This window comes from Vigna angularis, chromosome 3 (genome assembly GCF_016808095.1).
Source record: "Vigna angularis cultivar LongXiaoDou No.4 chromosome 3, ASM1680809v1, whole genome shotgun sequence".
Lineage (NCBI taxonomy): Eukaryota > Viridiplantae > Streptophyta > Magnoliopsida > Fabales > Fabaceae > Vigna > Vigna angularis.
This window is the reverse complement of record NC_068972.1, coordinates 13,632,951-13,653,560: the sequence shown is the minus strand read 5'-3', so window position 1 is coordinate 13,653,560 and position 20,610 is coordinate 13,632,951. Positions and strand designations below refer to the sequence as shown.

Sequence of the window (20,610 nt, the reverse complement as noted above, 5' to 3'; positions counted from 1 at the left end):
GGTGTATGTTATTTTTATGGTGGTTGTAGTTGTGGTTGTTATTCTGAGCAAGTTGTTCCACCATACATAGGTACACGTTCCTCATGAGTCTGACAACAATACATATATTTGGATGGTTGGAGTTTATGATTGATGATATTACTTCTGTATTGTTTGAATTACATCATAAATGTGTTGTTATTGTTTTAAAAGGTATGTATATTCTTTTGTTATTTTAGCTTACCATTATTTTCGTATTATCTATGTGTGTTTATTTTTTTTTTATAATGATCACCTTAATAATGTAAGTTTATAATAATGTCAACTGAGAACAAGTTTTAGAAAACAATAAAGTGAAGACCTAAAATTTGGTATGAGTTTTTCCTTGTTGAAGATAAATTCAGCATGCCTTATTTATTATGAATGTGTATAAGCTTTACACGATAGAAATATATATTTAAAAGTTACATATTTTAGTAGTTTCATAATTCTAATAAAAAAACTTAATATTTATGCCACTTGGGGTATTACAAATTTAAGCAATGTAAAAATATGATACAATTCATATTGATCTGAATAAAACATCATTAATAATTTTTTATTATCGTTATTTTGGGTGCCTAATATATATATATATAAAAGCAATATTTTCTAATTTCCAATCAGTAAGACAACTTTTTAAGTGTTGTCATTTTATTTCTAAACAATTAAATTGGTTTTCCCAAATTGCTTCTCTTATTTCCGAAATAAACCCAGTTTCTTTGTTCTCTCTAGAGAGTGTCATCTGGTATCGTAATCTTGGCCTTGGACAGCACAAACGCAGAAACCGCGAAATTGTGCCCAAAATCGATGAATTCGCAAAATGGTGGCGAGAGCCACCAACCTCCGCCGCTACCGCAAGGTACTAATGGATGCACACTTTTTTTCGTTCATCTTTTTCATTCCTCAACTCTTATTCGCAGAAAGAAAGAAACAAATTAGTTTCACTAATTTGACTAAGTTCCTTATTCGATTATGTTTCGGTAATGATTTGGTTCCATAGGCGAAAAGGTTACTGAAGTGGGATGGTATGTTCTTGGTGAGGATCAACAACAGGTTGGTCCTTACGCCTTCTCAGAGTTGCGCGGTGAGTTTTTCAATATTATATACATTTTTTTTTCTTTGAATGGTTTTGTGTTTCAAATGAACAAAGTGGAGTGGAGCTAGGGTTAGGTATTGTATATTTTTAATTTTTTTTGTTCTCTCCAACTAAGAAAGCTGAGGCAGCACTGTGTCGACTTTGAGCATACTTGTGATTTTATGTTGAAATTGAAACCTCTATTTGTGATATTTATGTTGAAAATTGACTTGGACAGAACACTTCTTGAATGGATACCTCTCCGAAAATACGTTTGTGTGGTCTGAAGGAAGGAGTGAGTGGCAGCCCTTGTCCTCAGTCTCTGACTTGTGGACTCAAATTAACCAGCAGGGATCAGATTTCTCAACTGCTGGTATGCCTTTTTTTCTCTTCCGCTTTGTATTTTTCAATGTTATTGTTGTTATTTGGGGAGCTTTAGAGTGTGACCTGTATGTAGTGTCTGCTCACGATGTTGACGAGTTTGAAAGATGGGAAAAGGAGATTAAAGAGGCAGAGGCACAGGTGGAAGGTTCAGATTTTGGATCCTTTTCTGGCAATGTTGGTAGTACTGCAGCAGGAGAAGATTCTGAGAGACCTTCGACGCCACCTGAGGGTGAAGAAGAATTTACTGATGATGATGGAACTGTATATAAGTGGGACAGGAATCTCAGGGCTTGGGTTCCACAGGTTGGTGCATGACATGTGTATCACTGTTATCATCATAATTTTTATTGTCATACTTTGTGACTAATGATGTTCTTTGTTATATTATGATTAAATGAAGATAGGTTACTAGCTTACCTAAATTTTGATGCCTTGATTAACTTTAATCAAGTTGTTACTCTGTTGAAGTTTGAACTGGTTTTTGAGGCTTACTTGATTTCATAGGGCTGATTTTACATTTGTCAAACTTATCACTTGTTTCCATTTCTGAGCATCTGAGATAGGTGACTCGGTAACACATTGCATTGAAACTATAGGCTCTTTTGTTTTAGATTCTGCCATCTGCACAAGCTACATGCATTTGAATCCCAAGAATCGAACGTTGCTGTAGTAGTTATTGTTTAGCATCTAGTGGAATTGATCCTTCATACAGCATACTCAATCCACCTTGGGCAGAAGAAAAAAAAAATGAAGTTTCTATCATGCTGATGGGATTACGTGTTATGTGTTGTAATAAATGGTTAAAATTGAATATTAATTTGATACTGTATACATTTCCAAAATAAATAGAATATACGTGTCTGGTAATCTGTTACTTCCTCAAACAACACTGCTTAAGAATATTTAAACAAATGTACACTTACAAACTCAGTTCTCAAAAGTTTAAACCAAACAACACTAGCTATAGGGTTCTAATGGAATCTGAAACACTCGTAAGGCAATTTATTCCCAAACCATATGAATGAATCTATTTCACTATCATTTTTATAATTAAAGTTTTAATTTATACCATAGTATTTGCTTATTCAGAGGAGTTGCAGTTACTTGTAGGATTTACTGTGTAGATGTTTTATGTTGAACTCAAGTATTAAATGATTATTGATCTTTCCTTTGAATCCATTCAATGCTTCCTCACTGTGCATTGTAGTTGCTGTTAAGTATGAAATTTTCGTGGCTACTGCTGGGTACCAGATATTACATTACGAGTTCTAGGAATTCTTTTAATTCACAGGGAGTGAATACTTTCTCTTTCTCTGAACTTCTGCACAACCTGTGATAAGTGGAAAAATGCATGACAATATAATTCTGTTAAGGTTTGTGGTTTGATAGTTAGTTGTGTTTAAAAGTTTTGTATATAGGACTGGGATGTATGGAATGGTGGTGGACTGATAAAATTGTTGAGGAAATGTTTTAATTCTCCGAGTGAGAGATCTGTGTGTGAGTTAGCAATTCAGGTGCACGGGTCTTTTTAGTTTAGGTGAGAGAGAGAGAAAAGATTGATATCCATTATCCATATCAATATTTAACAGAACCACCACACTATACGAGTGTTTCTCAAGTTTTATTTTTCTTTAATGTGTTTTAATACATAAACAAGTCAGAATTTTTATGAACTGTTAAATCTAAATATTCTAAAAAACTGAATAAAGCTGAAGTGCTTCTGTTCTGGATACTCATTTTTTTCTTTACTTGGATTTGATTACTTCTCTTTTTGGTTTAGTTTCTGCCAGTCACATTTTTGTTTTGTGTGAAATATGCTCTCTTTTTTTTTTTATCTTGTGAATTATGTAATGTTTCCACTTTCCTTTCATTATAATATCAGGAAATCAGAATGTTGTGTTTTCAAAGTTGAGGCCTGTTCTACTTTTCGTGTTTGTGTGAATTCTTGAAGTAATTATTCCTATAAATCTCAATAATGCCCTTGTAGTTATTCTTCGGGCCAAAGTTGTTGATTTTTTCTTGAATGTATTTTCTTATTGATTTTTTCTTGAATGTATCTTTTTATTGATTTTTTTAGTGTCATTGATAAAGTTATTATATCATAGGAGTATCCAACTGGAAGCACTGAGCCTTATGGGGTTGAGGATATGACCTTCTTGCAAGAGGAGGAAGTTTTTCCAACAATAACTAATTCTGATGCCTCTGAAAAAATTGAAGATAGTTCAGAATTGGTTGTTTCTGATCCTTCGTTAAAGGAAGAACCAAATGAAACAAATGAAACAAATAATGCCAGTGTGGTAGCAGGTGGAAAAAGGAAGCTTTCTGATCAACAAACTGACAAGAAGGTGCCCCTTTTCTTTCCATCTTGTCTATGTCAATGGTTTAACCACAATGCATTTTCTTATCTTTGTTGGTTTTACTTGGAAATGAGTACCTCTTTTTGAAGACAAATGGCACCTCTATTGATCTCATTCTGTTTCAGGAAGCTAATAAACCCCCTGATAGCTGGTTTGAATTAAAGATCAATACACATGTTTATGTCAATGGGTTGCCTGAGGATGTCACTACTGATGAAGTAAGTATCAACTTTTGTCTCAATTTCCCAAGTGTAAAATTTGTTGCAATAATTAACATGACAACGAGTAATATATTGCAGATTGTGGAGGTATTTTCCAAATGTGGAATTATAAAGGAGGTATGTTTCTTTCCTATATTATATACTATCCATTCTATTGTAAATTGTAAAATGATAAACAATTGGGCTCTAATTCATGTCATTATTAGTTTCTCATGATTAGAAGGATCTTAAAATGTTATATTATCTTGGTGAAAGAAAACTCTGTTGACACTATCCCTTTGTTCACTTGAATGAATTTGAGGGAGAGTGATTGAGAGGATTTGAAGATACATTTTTTTATTGCTTATTTGAGTGAATTTAGAGGTAAGTGAGAGTGAATTTAGAAGCAACTTTTGTGAGAATTAGTATAGGATTTGATTGATGTGACAGATTAAAATATTTACTTCCAAATCCACTCTTACCCATCTCCAAATCCACTCAAATAAACAACAACAAAATTTATTTTCAAATCCTCTCAAATCCATTCAATCACTCCCAAATCCATTCAAGTTGTTAGAAGTGAACTTTAAGCCTAACTCAACCCCACAAAACCGGCTTGTAGGGTGAGGTTTGCACCCACTTATATACACTGAATTGACCTTATCTCTAGTCGATGTGAGACTTCCAACACACCCCCTCACGCCGAGGTATATACATCTCGAGCGTGGGATTAGACATTTTTAATGGGTGGGTTTTAAGCTTGACTCAACTTCACAAAACCGGTTTGTAAGGTGAGGTTTGCACCTCACTTATATGTTATAAATTGGCCTTATCTCTAGTCGATGTGGGCCTTCCAACACACCCCCTTCACGCTGAGGTATAAACATCTCGTGCTTGATAGTAGAAATTGGGTGGTCCGATAGCGGGTGGAATAGAAACAGAAATGCCCATTTAGAACTCGCTAGGATAGGCTCTAACCATGATTCTGATACCATGTTAGAAGTGGACTTTAAGCCTAACTCAACCCCACAAAACCGGCTTGTAGGGTGAGGTTTGCACCCACTTATATACACTTAATTGGCCTTATCTCTAGTCGATGTGGGACTTCCAACACAAGTGAACAAAGCCTATAAGTTAATAGAACAGTGACTCTACAATACTAAAAAAAATATGAATTGATATTTCTAGACATGGAAGAGCAAGTTATGCTGCATATCATGCTTTTCCTGCTAGCATGTGGGTTTTGGTAGTAAGCACTGTATTTGTGATGAAAATTTCATTAGCCTGTCTTTTCTTCTTCTGGGCACGTGCACTTGCCAATACCCTAACCATAACTGAGTCACAATGCCCTAGCAACTTTTCCAAATTAGTTATCGCTAAGAGTACCTTGCAAGAGACTATTCTTTCAAGTTCATTATGGGGTAACAATCTGTGAATACTTGTAAAAACAAAGGACTAGCTATTTGAGGGTATTTTAACTTGGACTGGCTTCTCACGAATTCCTGATCATGGTTATTGCAAAGAGTACCTTGCAAGAGACTATTCTTTCAAGTTCATTATGGGGTAACAATCTGTGAATACTTGTAAAAACGAAGGACTAGCTATTTGAGGGTATTTTAACTTGGACTGGCTTCTCACGAATTCCTGATCATGGTTATGATAGGACCCAGAAACCAAAAGACCACGTGTGAAGCTTTACGTTGATAAAGAGACAGGAAGGAAAAAGGGAGATGCTCTGGTTACATATCTTAAGGTAATTCCCTTATTGTGCTCCCTTGTGACACAAAGCTGCAATTGTAATAGAATTTCAATTATGCTGCGATTGTAATAGAATTTCAATTATGCTGCGATTGTAATAGAATTTCAATTATGTTTGCATTTACTAGGAACCATCAGTGGCTTTGGCAATTCAAATTTTAGATGGAGCACCTTTTCGCCCTGGTGGCAAGATTCCTATGTCTGTCAGCCAGGCTAAATTTGAGCAGAAAGGTAACTGTTATTGGATTCTTTATATTTCCTATGACAACTTCTGACAATTATTGTTAGATATGGTTATATGCAATCCATGTCTTAAACTAATAATTTAGTATTTATTATGCCTGCTGTTGCTTGATTAAGCTTTCTTTAAATATGCAGGAGACAAGTTTGTATCCAGGCAAGTAGACAATAAAAAGAAAAAGAAATTGAAAAGGGTGGAAGAAAAAATGCTTGGATGGGGTATGCTTTGGTCTCCCAAAATTTTCAAGTTGGTGTTTCTGGATTATGACTGATTCTCAATCCCATCTTAAATTTAGCCTAATTTCCCCTTTTCGTTTATTTATTTTTTCATTAAAATACAATTTTGATTTACCTTCTGGTAAATATTTTTACCATAGATTTCTATACAGTGAGTGGGTTAAGTCTTTACATGTGCAGTAGATTCCTGGTTGGGTACTGAGCTAGGTTATCAAATTGAGATTCAACCAGTGAATCACCAAGCTGATTTTTGAATTTTGAATCTTAATTTGTATTAAATCATAAGATATAAAGACAACAAAATTACTTCAAATATATCATATAGATGATATGCAGTGTTCAATGTAATATTTTGCTCTAGAAATAAATAAAACAACTGAACCATAAGTCATATAGAAAAAAAATATTAGTTATATGAGTTTGTGAAGCCTTTATTTTAGAAGAAGGAAAGCAAATTAATGAAATTAACTATTGAGTTCATTTTGGAGTTAACTAATTGATATCTCAATGAATTCTATAATGTATTATTCTTTTGAATAGTGGAGCCATTGCAAGTATTGAGAATAATTTATAAAATTTTGAACTAGAATGTATTCTGTTGTGTCCTTTTCAATATGAGAAATTTAGACTGTTTTGGTTGAAATATTTAGATTAATTTTTCAGAATTATATTTCTTATTTAGCATGCATCCCTTTAATAATTTGTTTCTCATTGTATGTCTCAGGTGGTCGTGATGATGCAAAAGTTTCAATTCCAGCTACTGTGATCCTTCGTTTTATGTTCTCTCCAGCTGAAATGAGGGTTGTGCCACTTAGTTTTGCTTATTTTCTACTACAAGTGTCCATACTACTGCTTGTGGACATGGTTATATATGTCGCAGAAACAAATTGCTGCTGAAGTTTTTTTTGCTTTTAAAAGTTATGGCATACATATTTAAAATATGTACATTTTGCGATCACAGTTAACCTTTTTTTTTGTACTTTGATGGTCATAGATGGTAATGATTACACATTAGTAAGAAATAAGACCAAAATATTCTTTACAAGGCTTAGGCAAGTCTTGGTGTATAGTAGCTTGTAAACTTCACATCCAAACGTGCAGTCCTGAGTGCTTGGGTGTGTGTTTAGATGCCCCGCATTGGCTAGGAATGTTATCAAAATGCTCCTTTTGGGCTCAGGCTCTCTCCCCCTTGAATTAACTTTTAAAGTTGAGTTATGCTAGGTGCCTTTTAATAACTATAATAGGATTTCCTGCTTTTCTCATTGTACATTCAAACTTCAATTTGCTAATTATAACTTGGTTCTTCTATTTCACACGTTGGACATTTTCTGATACTACATACTCTATGCAGGCTGATGAAAATCTGCGTTTAGAACTAGAAGAAGATGTTAAAGAGGAGTGTACAAAACTTGGTCCTGTAGATTCTGTCAAGGTAATTGCTCTTTATTAATGCCTTAAAAGATAAACAAAGTGGCTTCTCTTTCCTTTTTCTATTTTTTTCTCTCGTTTTCTAATAAATATTTCGTACCAATTAAAACAATTGAGTGAAATATACATTTATGTTTTTTTTTTCTTTCTTTTTTTTTATAATCCATTTAGGCCCCACTAAGTCTGTGATATCACAGGTGCGTCCAATCTTTGGCTGGTGGATTTAGGCGGTGTAGGCTTTAAGTAAACTTAATATTGTTTAGGAGGTGTTTTAAAATGAGGGGAGAAAAGATGAGATGTATTATCAATTTGTCATGTAACCCTTGAAGCCTCTATTATTAAATTTTATGAACATATAAACTTTTCTTTTATCTATTTTTTATTATAGAATTGGAATCCTTATCTTGAACAAGAATGTTTTTAAGCTACTCCCGAACAAGAGAGTTTTTTTGAAGCTTTTCTTTGAGTGTTTTTAGAAGTTGCTAGCACTCATTGAGCCACGCGTCATGTTTTAATATCATATATTGACCATTTAATGCAAGTTTTTTCTGAAATTTCTTTTTGTTAACCCAAAACATTCCCATGTCAATGGAAGTGTTTAAAGTTGGCAAATGTGAGTGCCTGACTAGTTGCCTTGGTTAAATGATATTTTTAATTCAATACATTTTAAGAGAATATAACTACAGAACTATATGTTTGATTAGTGCATCTTCATTTAAAGTCCTAGTTCCACCTGAAGGCAGGGGAAACATTTAATTCTAGAGTTCATCTTTTGTAAATATTGTACAATTTCTTGCTCATGCCTCTATAGTTTGAGAGGTATAAGCTTATAGTGTACGTAATTCTTTATTACCATAACACGGCTTCGAATGAGTTATGACTTGGTTACATTCTGGTATGACAACTGCTGACGGAATTTACTTGGAAATTTTCCATATCTTCTAATTCATTTACTTGATTTATATATTTCCATAATTATGTGTGGCATCACCCCACCCCATACCCTAGTTTTTAGAAATTTTGTTTTTTTCTACCCACTATCCCTAGTGTTTATTGTAGAAGTGTTACTACTCAAACCAATCATTTTCATGCAACTATTGTATTTGTGTTCTCTAATTTTATCTCATATTTTTCATGTTACCTGCTGGCCTTTTTTCTGTAGATATGTGAGAATCATCCTCAGGGAGTTGTTTTGGTAAAATTCAAGGATAGGAAGGATGCCCAAAAGTGCATAGAATTGATGAATGGAAGATGGTAATTATACGCGCTTTTTATCCATTTTCTTCTTTTTCCAATATATGCACAACCTTCATATTTTAGCAACTTACTGCATTATATAAGAAACATACTCAACCTAGACATATGATGACTTTATGTAGTTGACCATGTCCAAACATGATTCTGGACATTCATAAACAAGAGAGGGTACTATTCAAAAATTGTTGTTGAAACACTGGGAGAAACTTGAGGTGGTTATTAAAAAAATATATTTAACACATGGTTTTAAAAATTGGTAACCGCATGCAACATACTCAACTCAACCTAGGCATGATGACTTTCTGTAGTTGACCATCTCCAAATCTGATTATAGACATTCACCAACAAGAAAAGGTACTAATAAAAAAATATTGTTGAAAGATCAGGGGCAGAAACTGGGGTGGTTATAAAATCCATATACTTTAGTTTAATTATATGATTCAATAGTAGAAAAAATAGTTTCCCAAAATTTGAAAGCTTGCCGAGTAAAGGAGTCAATTTTAAGCTGCTAAGTGTTAGCTCATGAAATGATTTTATATCTTGGTATATTAACAATGGACTTCCATCCCATTGGTTGTGTTGAATCCTTTGATGCCCATACTACCTTATATTTAATATTTTAACAACTGAAATATTACATCAAGTTACTGATCAGAAAGATATAATATATTTGTATTTTTGCATGCTTCATCTCAAATTCCTCATTCAAAGCTATTAAACCTATATTCTTCACATTTTATTGAAAAACAAGAGTAGTTGGGGAGAATTGTTTGCCTTGCGTACACAATCAATTTTATTATGTTAAAGATGCATTAAGGTCAAAAGCTAATGGTGGACTTGTTACAGAGCTAGCTATCATTAGTATATATTATCCAAATTAATGATTATTTTAGAAATAAAACACGTAATAATAAATCCAGACTACTATTCTAACGAATGTAGAATAGTACAGTTCTTCTCATCATGTTGAAAATTACTTAAGTCAGTTTGGTACGAAAGCACAAATACAAAGAACGATGATATATTGGGCTTGAAATTTCAATTTTAGAGTTAGCCAGCCTCTCCTGTCAATTCTTCAATAAAAACTATATCTTCAGCAAAAAACATACGTCTAAGCACATTTATTAGTCTAGGTTAAATTAGTAAAGACATTGAGCCCTGAAGAAAACCTATCTTTATAGAAGACTCCTCCAAGAGTTCTCACTCTAGTAGCTATCCAACAAATATGTCTTGCATAGGCTTGATATTAGTCTAACTAACACCTTTCTTTTTCAAATTCTTCGTTTTTTTCCATCATGTGTAAATATTTTTCTTTGCCTCTGCGTACCTTTCGCAAAAAAGATAAATATATTATATTGTAGATGTTGACGTGAATTCAGATTGATTCTCCACAACCTTAGTCTCTCTTAATATATGTTTAACAACCTTTTCCCATTATTTGTAATGTTTGTACATTTTATCTCTCTGTAATTTACAGAATTTTAAATATCTCTCGTTCTGATACATAGGATATAAAATGTTGCTCTTTCATTAATTTGTCATTTTCTTTTATCTCAAAATGTCATTAAATAGTTTAGTGAGCCAAATGATACTTTGTTCTCCCAAGCATTTCCAATGTACAATAGGAATACCATTAGGATAAAAACTTTATTATTATCCATCCTCTCAATGTCTCTCCAACTTGAATTCAGTGATACTAAGCCAACTTTTGTTTGTTCTTTAGATTTTTAATTATTCCGCATCAGAGGCTCATCATTGAAAGTCTTATAAGAATAGTTGTCCCTACTCTCTTTGATATCGTAATCTGTTTAAGAGATCGTACTTGGTTCAAATCTCATGATTTCCTTTCCCTATTCTTGGTTAGTTGATATATCTTAATGTTTTTCATTCTGTCTTGAGACCTCAGTAAAAGTCCTCATAGCGGGCAGGGCCACATTGCTATAGCAACGCAATTTAAAACCCCTAAGTGAAACATTATCATTTTGTTTAGGTACATTGTCTGAATTCTTGCTCTTCATATTATGGTGTTAAAACAAATGTTCAGGTTTAAAATGTGTTGAAAGTGTTAAAGAATAGTTTCATTTGAAATTGCTTTTACCTTTTCTTTTCTTTTATTTCTCTTTTGTATCATCATTTACCTTTTCCCGTGTGTTTCAACTCTTGTCATTGTTTTCCTCATTTATTTTATCAGGTTTGGTGGTAGACTGATACATGCCAGTGAAGATGACGGTTCAGTAAACCATGCATTAGTCCGGGATCTGCAAGAAGATGCTATTCGACTGGAGCAATTTGGTGCTGAACTTGAAGGTGACTGAGGCGAGGACAATAAGTGAATAACATTGCACCAGATTAACAGTTCCCAGCAAGTCCGGACCAAGGAATATTTCCCAGTGGCTAGCTTTTGGATTACTAGGTCATCACTTTTCTCAGTTTTGCAATGATATAGCAGTTTTCCTTATGCAATTGGGAGAGGAAAAAGAATATACATGAGAGAAGTTACTGATTTGGCTAGCTCACCGTATTTGGAAATTTGTAATATACCCTGCGTGCTGTATTCAGTTATTCCAGGTTATGACAATGCAGTTAACTTTAAACTTTTTAAATTAATTTAATTTATCTTAAGTTTCATCCTAAATAAACTCACATATTTAGTACCACATGGATACAATATGACATGGATACGATAACACGAAATTTTATTAAAAAGAAATAGCATTATGATACGCCATGTATACGATTACAAGAATTTATAATATATTTCAGATAAATTCAGCTGTTGTTAAAAAAATTAGATTTTGATTCTTTTTTATTAATTTATAGTTATGACGGTTATAATTTAAAAATTTATCATAACAAAAAAAAAATGTATTGGATAATTGTATCAATAGTGTCCGTTTCCTCATCTATGTTATCAAAATTTAGAAACAAAACATAGTTTCTAAATTTGGATCATTTGGAGAATTTTACTATTTCAAGAAACTCAACACCATAGTCATTTGAATATGTTTTTCCAAATATGAACATAACTTTATCTTTCCCTTTTTATACAATATTAATCTTTTCTATGTACATAAAGTAAATATTATGTCATTCTAGATATACTCTTGTTTCTCTTAAAATATTTTAAAAAAATAAAGGTTGGACACACTTTTAGTATTTGTAAGCATTTAAAAAATGTTTTAAAATATTGAAGTTCATCAGAAGAAATTAAAATAAAATAAAAAATGTAAAATACTCTTCCAATGCATAAATAGTTATCCAATACAGGTGCAAAATATATATATATATATATATATATATATATATATATATATATAATATTAAGTAAATCTAAGAAAGTTCTGTATATCAAAATATCATTTCTTTTAATGCTTTTATGTAGTTACAATTTTTGTTATGAAACCTAGATTCTTCAAAAATAAACAATATATATATATATATATATATAAATTATTTTGATAAATATATATAATATAAAAAATTATCTTTTATGATTATTTTAGTTTTATAATAAGTTAAATGAATATAAATTTATATTATTTGTGAAATAAATATAAATATGTGTTATTTTATCATTATTTTGACATTCAATAACATATTATTTATTATTGTATTGCATTTGTGCAATTTCTTTCACCAGAAAAAATATGCATAGTTAATGGTGCCAAATATCGATAATGGTATCAGTGTAGAATAATGAAAGTAAGTATGAGTGAAAGAAAAAAGTGAAGGGAAAGTACATGTCGGGAATTGCCAGAATAAAACTTCATTTAACCTGTTCTTCTTAACAAACATTAAACCTGTGTAGGTGGTTGTGGTTTAATTGTTTCATTATTTTTTCCTACCTTTCCATCCTATCATTTATGCATTTTAGTATAGGGAAATTGAAGAACTGGTCCTGCACGGACCACTAAGAAAAAACTGTCCAAACTAAAGTCTGCAACTTTCAAAAATCTCAAGCCAACACCCCATTTTTATTATTAAAAGGGTACTTCCAAATGCAGAACTACATTCTGGATCACTCTTTCCACAATCAAAGAGGCCTGTTCGCTTTTTCAGATATAAAAACAAAATCTCCCAAAATCAATTGTTAGGTAACATAATTTCAACAATCTAATTGTAACTTTAAATTTCAGAACCACAAGAGGTAACAGAGTTAGTACTCTGTAAAATAAAAGACACATAAATCTATTATTATCAATTTTTCTTATTAAAATATTATGTTGATTTGGTTCAAATTTAATCGATGTTAAATTTCTTTCATATATATATATTTTTCAAAATAGCTAACAAAATTATAATAAGGTGACTTTTATAAGATGTTCTCATAAATACCTAACAAAATTCTAATAAGATGACTTTTATAAGATGTTCTCATAAATTATTCTAGAGAGACTTTGAAATAAACCTAAATTTTTTATAATATATATATATATATATTATAATTTATATCTACATAAAAAAACTCTAATGTAATTAATGATGTGAAATAAATTTTTTAACAGTTTTTTATGCATGCTTTTTGATGTTTTTACTCACATAAAACAAATACCTCTTTTATAATTACTTAAAAAACATCTACTATGAGACAAAGTTACAAGATCTCATACTTTCATTTATAATTATACCATTATAACAATTAATAAAAATGATTCAGTTTTACAATAACTCTTTCATGTTTTGTAACAACTTTTTTATTTTAATTATTTTCTTGATCATATTCATTATTTTAAATAATCATTAAAAAATAGATCCACCCATTTGAATATACGCTTTTCCACTAGCTAATTTTTCCCTATTATAAATAATATTATGGTAATTTTTTTATGGATTATGAAGACTATGTTTTTATTACTTGATGTAAAAGTGGACAGGGAGATGCTATTATGACTGCATTCCCTGCTGGTATATAATAATAGAGTTATGCATAATAGTTTTAAAACATTGAAAAGTATAACATTTATTTACATAAAAATGAAGTTCATTTTAAAAAAAAAATCATATAACAGGAATATAGTTTAATCTTTGTTAAATTTGTTCAAAATAAAAAAAATGTTTTCTAAAAATATAGGTGTAACTTACTTAAAAAAGACATAAAAAAAAAAAAGGATTTGATGCAGAGAAGGTAGTAGTTCAGTTCCACAAATAATCCGCAGACGCAAACGTTGAAAACACATACACGCGCATCCATCAGCCCCAACATCACAACGGTAGATCCCTTCTCTCCTTCTTCCTTCTCCCATATCTCTTATTATTCGTCTCTCTCTCTCTCCCTCTCTCCCAATTCCTCAATAACGCTTATCGCAATTTCGTAACAACATTTCCTTCTTCTCTATTGTAATTTTCCCTTGTCGTTTTCTTTTCCTCTATTTTTCCTTCTGACGTGTTTCACACAGCGGATTTTGATTGATTAACATATATGGTGAAATTTCAGTTTACATTGCAAACTTGTCTGAACTGGATTCAGTTATCGTTATTGTTGTTTGTTTTAAACTGTGCCTAACTTGGTGTAAACACATTTGTAATGTAATAGTTCGATTTTCGTGCCCTTGATTTGCGCGGCGTTTGTTATCTATGTGTGCTTGGGTTAATAGAGTGTAGCCATATTATGGTATCCTCTTCTTCTCTGCCAATTAGCACGATCACAGATTTTGTTTTAAATTTAAAACAAGAACTCGGTTTTGTTTTAAATTTAAAACAAGAATGTTGATGGTGAATGGTTCAACTGAACCAGTAGTTTGTTCGTAGTGAGTGATAAAGAAGTAGATATGATTAGTTAGAGTTTTAGCATGAGTGACTTAGTTTCAAGAGGAGTTGTTGGGACCACTTATTAATTGAAAGGTTCTGTTAGAATGTCTGTGGGATGTGTGTATGCGGTTTGGAAACAGAGTTTAGAGAGATAATGGTGATTGAAAGAATTAATGCCTTTGTCAGATAGTCGTGTGTGTATGCGATTTGGAAACAGAGTTTAGAGAGACAGTGGTGATTGAAAGAATTAATGCCTTTGTAAGATAGTCGAAAGAGTTTTTGTTTGTCTTCATTTACGAAGCTATCATGTGACTGCTATTAGAGTATGCATTGTCTATGGACGTGGAAATAATGAAGATTTGTTTGGAAAAGCTTGTCGTTGCTGTTTTTGAGAGGAAACTGGATCCTCTCCTGACACTCTGTTCTGCCAAGTCCTAGCGATTCTCTGGTTAGTGTAACAGCAATTAGAGAGAAGAGAAAATGTGATTTGAGAATTGAGATTTTTCTGGAGAGAGAATCCTGCTATAGAGATGCAGCACTGGATCTGGTCCATTTTAAGAGTGGTGTTCAAAGGAATTTTTTTTTTGAAAAATTAGAGGACATTATTGTCATAGGCTTATAGCCATAAAAAAAAGGCTGTTTTACTGATTATTGAGGTTTTTACCTTGATAATCTACATTGACATTTAATGTTGTCCTATTAGAATTGGAGTTTTACCTTGGTAATGTGTAGAGATATTTAATGAAATATTTATTATGATGATTATCGAGGTAAACTGCATTTCTAATTGGAGAACAACACCAGCAACACATGGAAACTACATGTATTTTTGTCCTTCTACATTGGTGTACATGGCTTGATTGAAATTCTTTGAAGAAATTGTCTCAGTCCTTAGATCTGGTATGGACAGGATATTTTTTTGGTTTTGTGATCTTTCTTTGGTGTTTGGTTCACACTCTGTCTAAGGTGGCTATACTATTTTACTATTGATGACTTTTTTTTTCTTTTCAATGTATGTTGTGGCTCTATTTTTGTGATGATTTTGCTTGTTCCGTTATATTTTATCCTTTGTTCTAATAATGTCATCCTTTGTCCTACCACCTAAAAAACAATGATAATGATTTGGCTATCTGTTGTAAAAGGTCGTTACATCCTTTATGCTCCATAAAGCTACCAGTCATTAGATGCTGGCATAATTGTTTGAGAAGTGACAATATTTGAGGAAATGAATTGGTTATTTGCCCCAGTATAACAACAGCTACCACCCCTACTCCCATTATATGATATTCTGCATAGGTAGAAAACTCAACACCATAAAAACAATCTTAATTGATTCATGAAATCATCTTGTTTTTGGTTATAAAGATGGATCAGCCTGATATTTCTTATTTAACGTTTAAGTGTTTTACATTTTTGTATCATTTAAGGAAATCAACTTATCTCTTGGTTAAGAATTATCTAATCTATTTTTACTTAATACCAGGGTTTGAGACTGTAAAGACTTAGTGCAAGGGTAAGCCGAAGTTGAAGGAGTTGAGGGGAGAACAGGGAGAGAAGGAGGGTGAGGTATTTATATTTGTTGACTTTGTTTTCTGTAGAATTTTCTATCTGGATATCTAAGAAAATAACAATCCCAAAAGATATAGATCACATAATTTCAGGTTTTACCTTTAAATTTTTTGAACTTGTTTACACATGGGCTGTCCTTTGCCAACAATTATTTTGGGCATCAAATAAGTTTCCCTCAAAAAATTTATGGGTTGAATTATGCATAGAAAGTCTGTGATCTTATCTTTTTTCTTCCCTGTCCATCAAACATGGTATTTTATCAATCTAAGTTTCAACCACAGTTGGGCTCTGTCTAGTGCCCGTTTGCAAGCCAAAATTTTACTATCAACCTTAATTTTTACCCTCTCTACTGATGTTCCTACATGAATCAATTGAAAATATCGATCACTCTGTGCCTTGATTTTTGTTATGCTAGGAGAAAAAGATTTAGAACTGTGATTTTGTTTTTAATTATGCTGTGAATCAAAAACAATATGCATAATATGAAACCTTTATCAAGGTTTAAGAAGGTGAGAAGCTAAACTGTGAAACCTTTATCAATTGGAAATTTTCTGAATCTTTTAATCAGTCCTTCTTCTTTCCTAAAGAGTTAATGTTGTTGGTCTTCCGTTTCATGTTTCTCTAGTTTTCCTTCCTGTATGCTAACCCCTACTCCGTACCCGTGGGTGCTATGCCATGTCATATTATTAAACTTTTTGGCATTATCGATATGCCAAGTAATAAAATATAATGCCTAAAGGAAACATGTCCCTTTCATCCTGAACATGGTTCTTTCAGACTCAGGGTCTGTTGAGCTTTAAAAATGTTATTATAAAGTATGTGTGTAAAATTGAATTTTTAAGAGATGTTAAATTGAGAAGCCATTTTATTTTACAGTTATAAAAGTAACTAATTTTTAAAAGATGTATCAGATTTTAGGATATTTCTGTGTAAAACACTGCTCCCTTTCTAGGCCTCTACTTTTTCTCCGGACAATTGGTTGTGATTATTTCGAAAGACTATTCTATTTTTATGATCCAGTCACTTATATTTAGTTAATAAAGAACCTTGCATAATAAGGAATAGTTGTGAAGGACCAGATTCCTGACATTTTTTGTATCCTATTTTGTTGGCAAAGTATGGGCTTGTTAGAGAGAACCCAATAATCGTCAAGCATAAAAAGTTATCATGAATTTCCTGAAATGTTTTCGTAATGTTTTTTTTTCCTTCAAGTTAATCAACATGGTTAAAAAAATTGTTGCTCTGAAGTTTCTTGCTAGGAAATTAATGTGCTGTTCAGACACAGGAAACCATAATACTAACACACTGATATAAGCATAATGCAACCTCTGCATGCAAGAGAGTTAACAATTGGTTCTACAGCACTTTACCAAAAGTATGACTTTAGCATCCAAGTTTGATTGATCAGAGATTGTAACATCTTATCAGCTCCTAAGAAAAGCTGAATATAGATTTATTTAGTCACTAATTTTTTAAAAATATCTGAGGAACCTTTTTTCTGTAAAATAACCTGAAACGATGCACTCTTATTAGTTGATGAATACAATTTGAAGATTTTTATGCTTCTTTCCAATAAATTTCTTTCAAGAAGAAATTTGACCTGTGTTGATGTACTACAGGTTGAATTGTTATATGTGATATACTATTTAGCACTCGGCGATGAGTTTTGATATTTTAAACCTGCCAATCAATTGCTTGCTTGTTGGTTGTATTACCTGATCTGTAGTTTAATGGGCAATTATTTCCATGTATGCACTCAATTTTCAAGTATCTTTGGACAAGGTTTTCATTTCGTTTTGATTCCCACTTGTGGGCATTTTGTTTTTCTCAAGAAACAGTTGTGGAAAAAGAACTCAATATTTATCTTTTGGAAAATGCTCTCTAATTTTCAAAAGAAGTCTTAAAATTAATATAACACTTCATTGACAGTGGTGCGTATTGCAAATGATGCTGTCAGGTACGCAAGAAAGTTTTGGTAGTTTAAATTGGAGGGCCTTGATGCCGATGGTGGATACAGTTGTATTTGCTAGAAACTGTAAACAGTCACTTCATAAGGTAAATCTATTATATATCCAATATTCCTGTGGAACTGCAATGTGTGTCACCGACATTCCCTTCCTGTCTTTCCCTAATTCTTTGTTAGCAGTTGCTCTTTTGTTTCTGATCCTTGTTCTCGTCTTAGGTGAAGGTGGCATTCTAGTATTGGAATGGGCCAGATTCCGTGATGATTATATATTGTTGATTTGTTTCTACACACTGGCAATCCTTAGGTCTGACAGATGGCTTTACCTAATGAAGAAGAGAAGACTGAGGACTACCTTTTCAAGATTGTTTTAATTGGTGATTCAGCTGTTGGGAAATCAAATTTACTTGCACGATTTGCCAGGGATGAGTTTTATCCTAATTCGAAGTCAACTATAGGAGTAGAGTTTCAAACTCAAAAGATGGATATTAATGGAAAGGAAGTTAAAGCACAGATATGGGACACTGCTGGGCAGGAGAGGTTCAGAGCTGTTACATCTGCATATTATAGGGGTGCAGTTGGAGCTCTTCTGGTGTATGACATCAGCCGGCGCCAAACATTTGATAGCATAGGCCGATGGCTTAATGAACTCCACAGTAAGAATTACAATTGTCTGGTCCCTTTTTTTCCATGAAGTTTTTCTCATGCTTATTTTCTTTGTGAGGTTTCAAATTTAGGAAATTTTTAACTTGTCCTTCAATTTGTCTTTGTAAAATGTTTTTGGTTAAGATTATTTTTACCGACTTCAGCTTGTTTTGGGATAAAAATGTTTACAATTTCAGTTGTATGTTTGGAACAATGACTGAAATTTTTAAAATTCTGAAAAATAAGTTTATCTTTATGAATCTGAAAATTAGTAGTTTATGATTTTTCAAACCCTTTTCCCTTTTCTTCTGTAACAGTTTATATTTTATAGGTTCCAAACGAAATTAACTATTTTAAAACCATTTTTCAGTAATCTTATAAAAAAATGGATTCTGATTATAGTCCATTAAGCTATCTCAAAGACCACCCCTAATGACTATTTTTCTTTGTTGTACTGAGGTTAGAATCTACCACATTTACATAATGATACCATCCACACCCCCTTCTCCCACTAGGCTAACCCTAGTGGGTTATGGCTTATCGGTACTTAATATGATCCTGCCGGTAAAAGAACAATGTTATAGTCTTTATTCTTTCTTAAACGTGATTATGTTTCATTAGTTGACAAAACATTACCATGTTGGATGTATCATGTGGATGCTAAATTCTGAGTTAATTGTTTTATTTTTTCTCTTTTCTGCTTTGAATCTTTGCTAGTCTTGATCTTTTTTTTATATTAAAGTAGATATAGGATACTTACATAAATCTGCACCTTGTAATAAACATGGTTTAATTAATTAGTAAAAAAGGTCATTTTTTATTTAGGTATGTTTGGAAAAAGATTATCTCAAAGTACTTAGAAATGAAAATGACAATAAGTTCCTTAACATAAAAAATAACTTGTACATAAATAGAAAGAAAAAGCCAAGTGAAATAAGTGTTAACGGATAAGTTTAGTCGTGAGTATATTGATAGGCCACTTGGTTTTTATTTTTTCTTGCTACAAAAACATATTGTAGTCACATGTTTTGATTGCCCATGTGATCAAACAAGGATTAAATGGAGTGTGGTTTTTTATTATTTAACAGCTCACTCAGACATGAACGTTGTCACAATACTTGTTGGGAACAAGTCAGATCTTAAAGATGCAAGGGAAGTGGCTACAGCTGAAGGCAAATCCTTGGCTGAGGCACAGGGTTTGTTCTTCATGGAGACATCAGCTCTGGATTCATCAAATGTAGCAGCTGCTTTTGAAACCGTTGTAAAGGAGATCTACAACATCTTAAGTCGGAAGGTTATGATGTCTCAAGAGCTCAACAAATCGGATGTCTCCCATATTGAAAATGGAAAGACTGTTGTTCTACAAGGGGAAGGTGAACAAGAAGCAGCAGCAGATGCTGAGCCAGCAAAAGGTTGTTGTTGATCTTAGGTTTTGATAATATGTCGGCTCCAAAACTGAGTTTTTATTATAATTATTCGACAAATCATGAAAATGTAACTCAGATATTCAAGATTTATCTTTAAATGCTTACTGGGAGATTTTGGAGTAGAAATTCTCTTTGCATTGGAAGAATTACATAAATGAGAAAAAGAAATGATAACAAGTAGCATTAAAATGACCAAATTTCCTTTTATTTTACGCATGCTTGCAAAACCACGTTAAATTATTCAGATATTTCTCTCTACTATTTCAGTGGTTAACTTCGTAAGTATTTGTTTTAAATATAT

At 32.2% G+C, this 20,610-nt stretch overlaps 2 protein-coding genes across 12 annotated transcripts; both read left to right on the top strand.

The window, feature by feature from the left end:
* The first annotated feature begins 678 nt into the window (after nt 1-678).
* On the top strand, nt 679-11,560 carry LOC108322812 (splicing factor U2AF-associated protein 2). The gene is made up of 14 exons (XM_017555071.2): nt 679-880; nt 1,022-1,105; nt 1,335-1,469; nt 1,554-1,783; nt 3,586-3,825; nt 3,963-4,055; nt 4,137-4,175; nt 5,701-5,790; nt 5,924-6,026; nt 6,174-6,254; nt 6,997-7,073; nt 7,624-7,704; nt 8,863-8,954; nt 11,149-11,560. Exons 1-14 carry the CDS (start codon nt 829-831, stop codon nt 11,270-11,272), a joined length of 1,521 nt encoding a protein of 506 aa, XP_017410560.1. The 5' UTR covers nt 679-828; the 3' UTR covers nt 11,273-11,560.
* Nucleotides 11,561-14,050: 2,490 nt separating this feature from the next.
* On the top strand, nt 14,051-20,435 carry LOC108322798 (ras-related protein RABA5a). Of its 11 annotated transcripts, none has more exons than XM_017555045.2 (5): nt 14,051-14,167; nt 16,189-16,266; nt 18,232-18,329; nt 18,457-18,893; nt 19,971-20,435. In XM_017555045.2, the coding sequence occupies exons 4-5, from the start codon at nt 18,554-18,556 to the stop codon at nt 20,303-20,305; spliced, it is 675 nt and encodes a 224-aa protein (XP_017410534.1). In that variant the 5' UTR covers nt 14,051-14,167; nt 16,189-16,266; nt 18,232-18,329; nt 18,457-18,553; the 3' UTR covers nt 20,306-20,435. The 11 variants fall into 11 exon arrangements, with proteins under 11 accessions (XP_017410534.1, XP_017410533.1, XP_052731370.1 ...); XM_017555044.2 differs by having other exon boundaries at nt 14,054-14,167; nt 16,189-16,271; XM_052875410.1 differs by having other exon boundaries at nt 14,063-14,167; nt 18,463-18,893.
* Nucleotides 20,436-20,610: the final 175 nt, after the last annotated feature.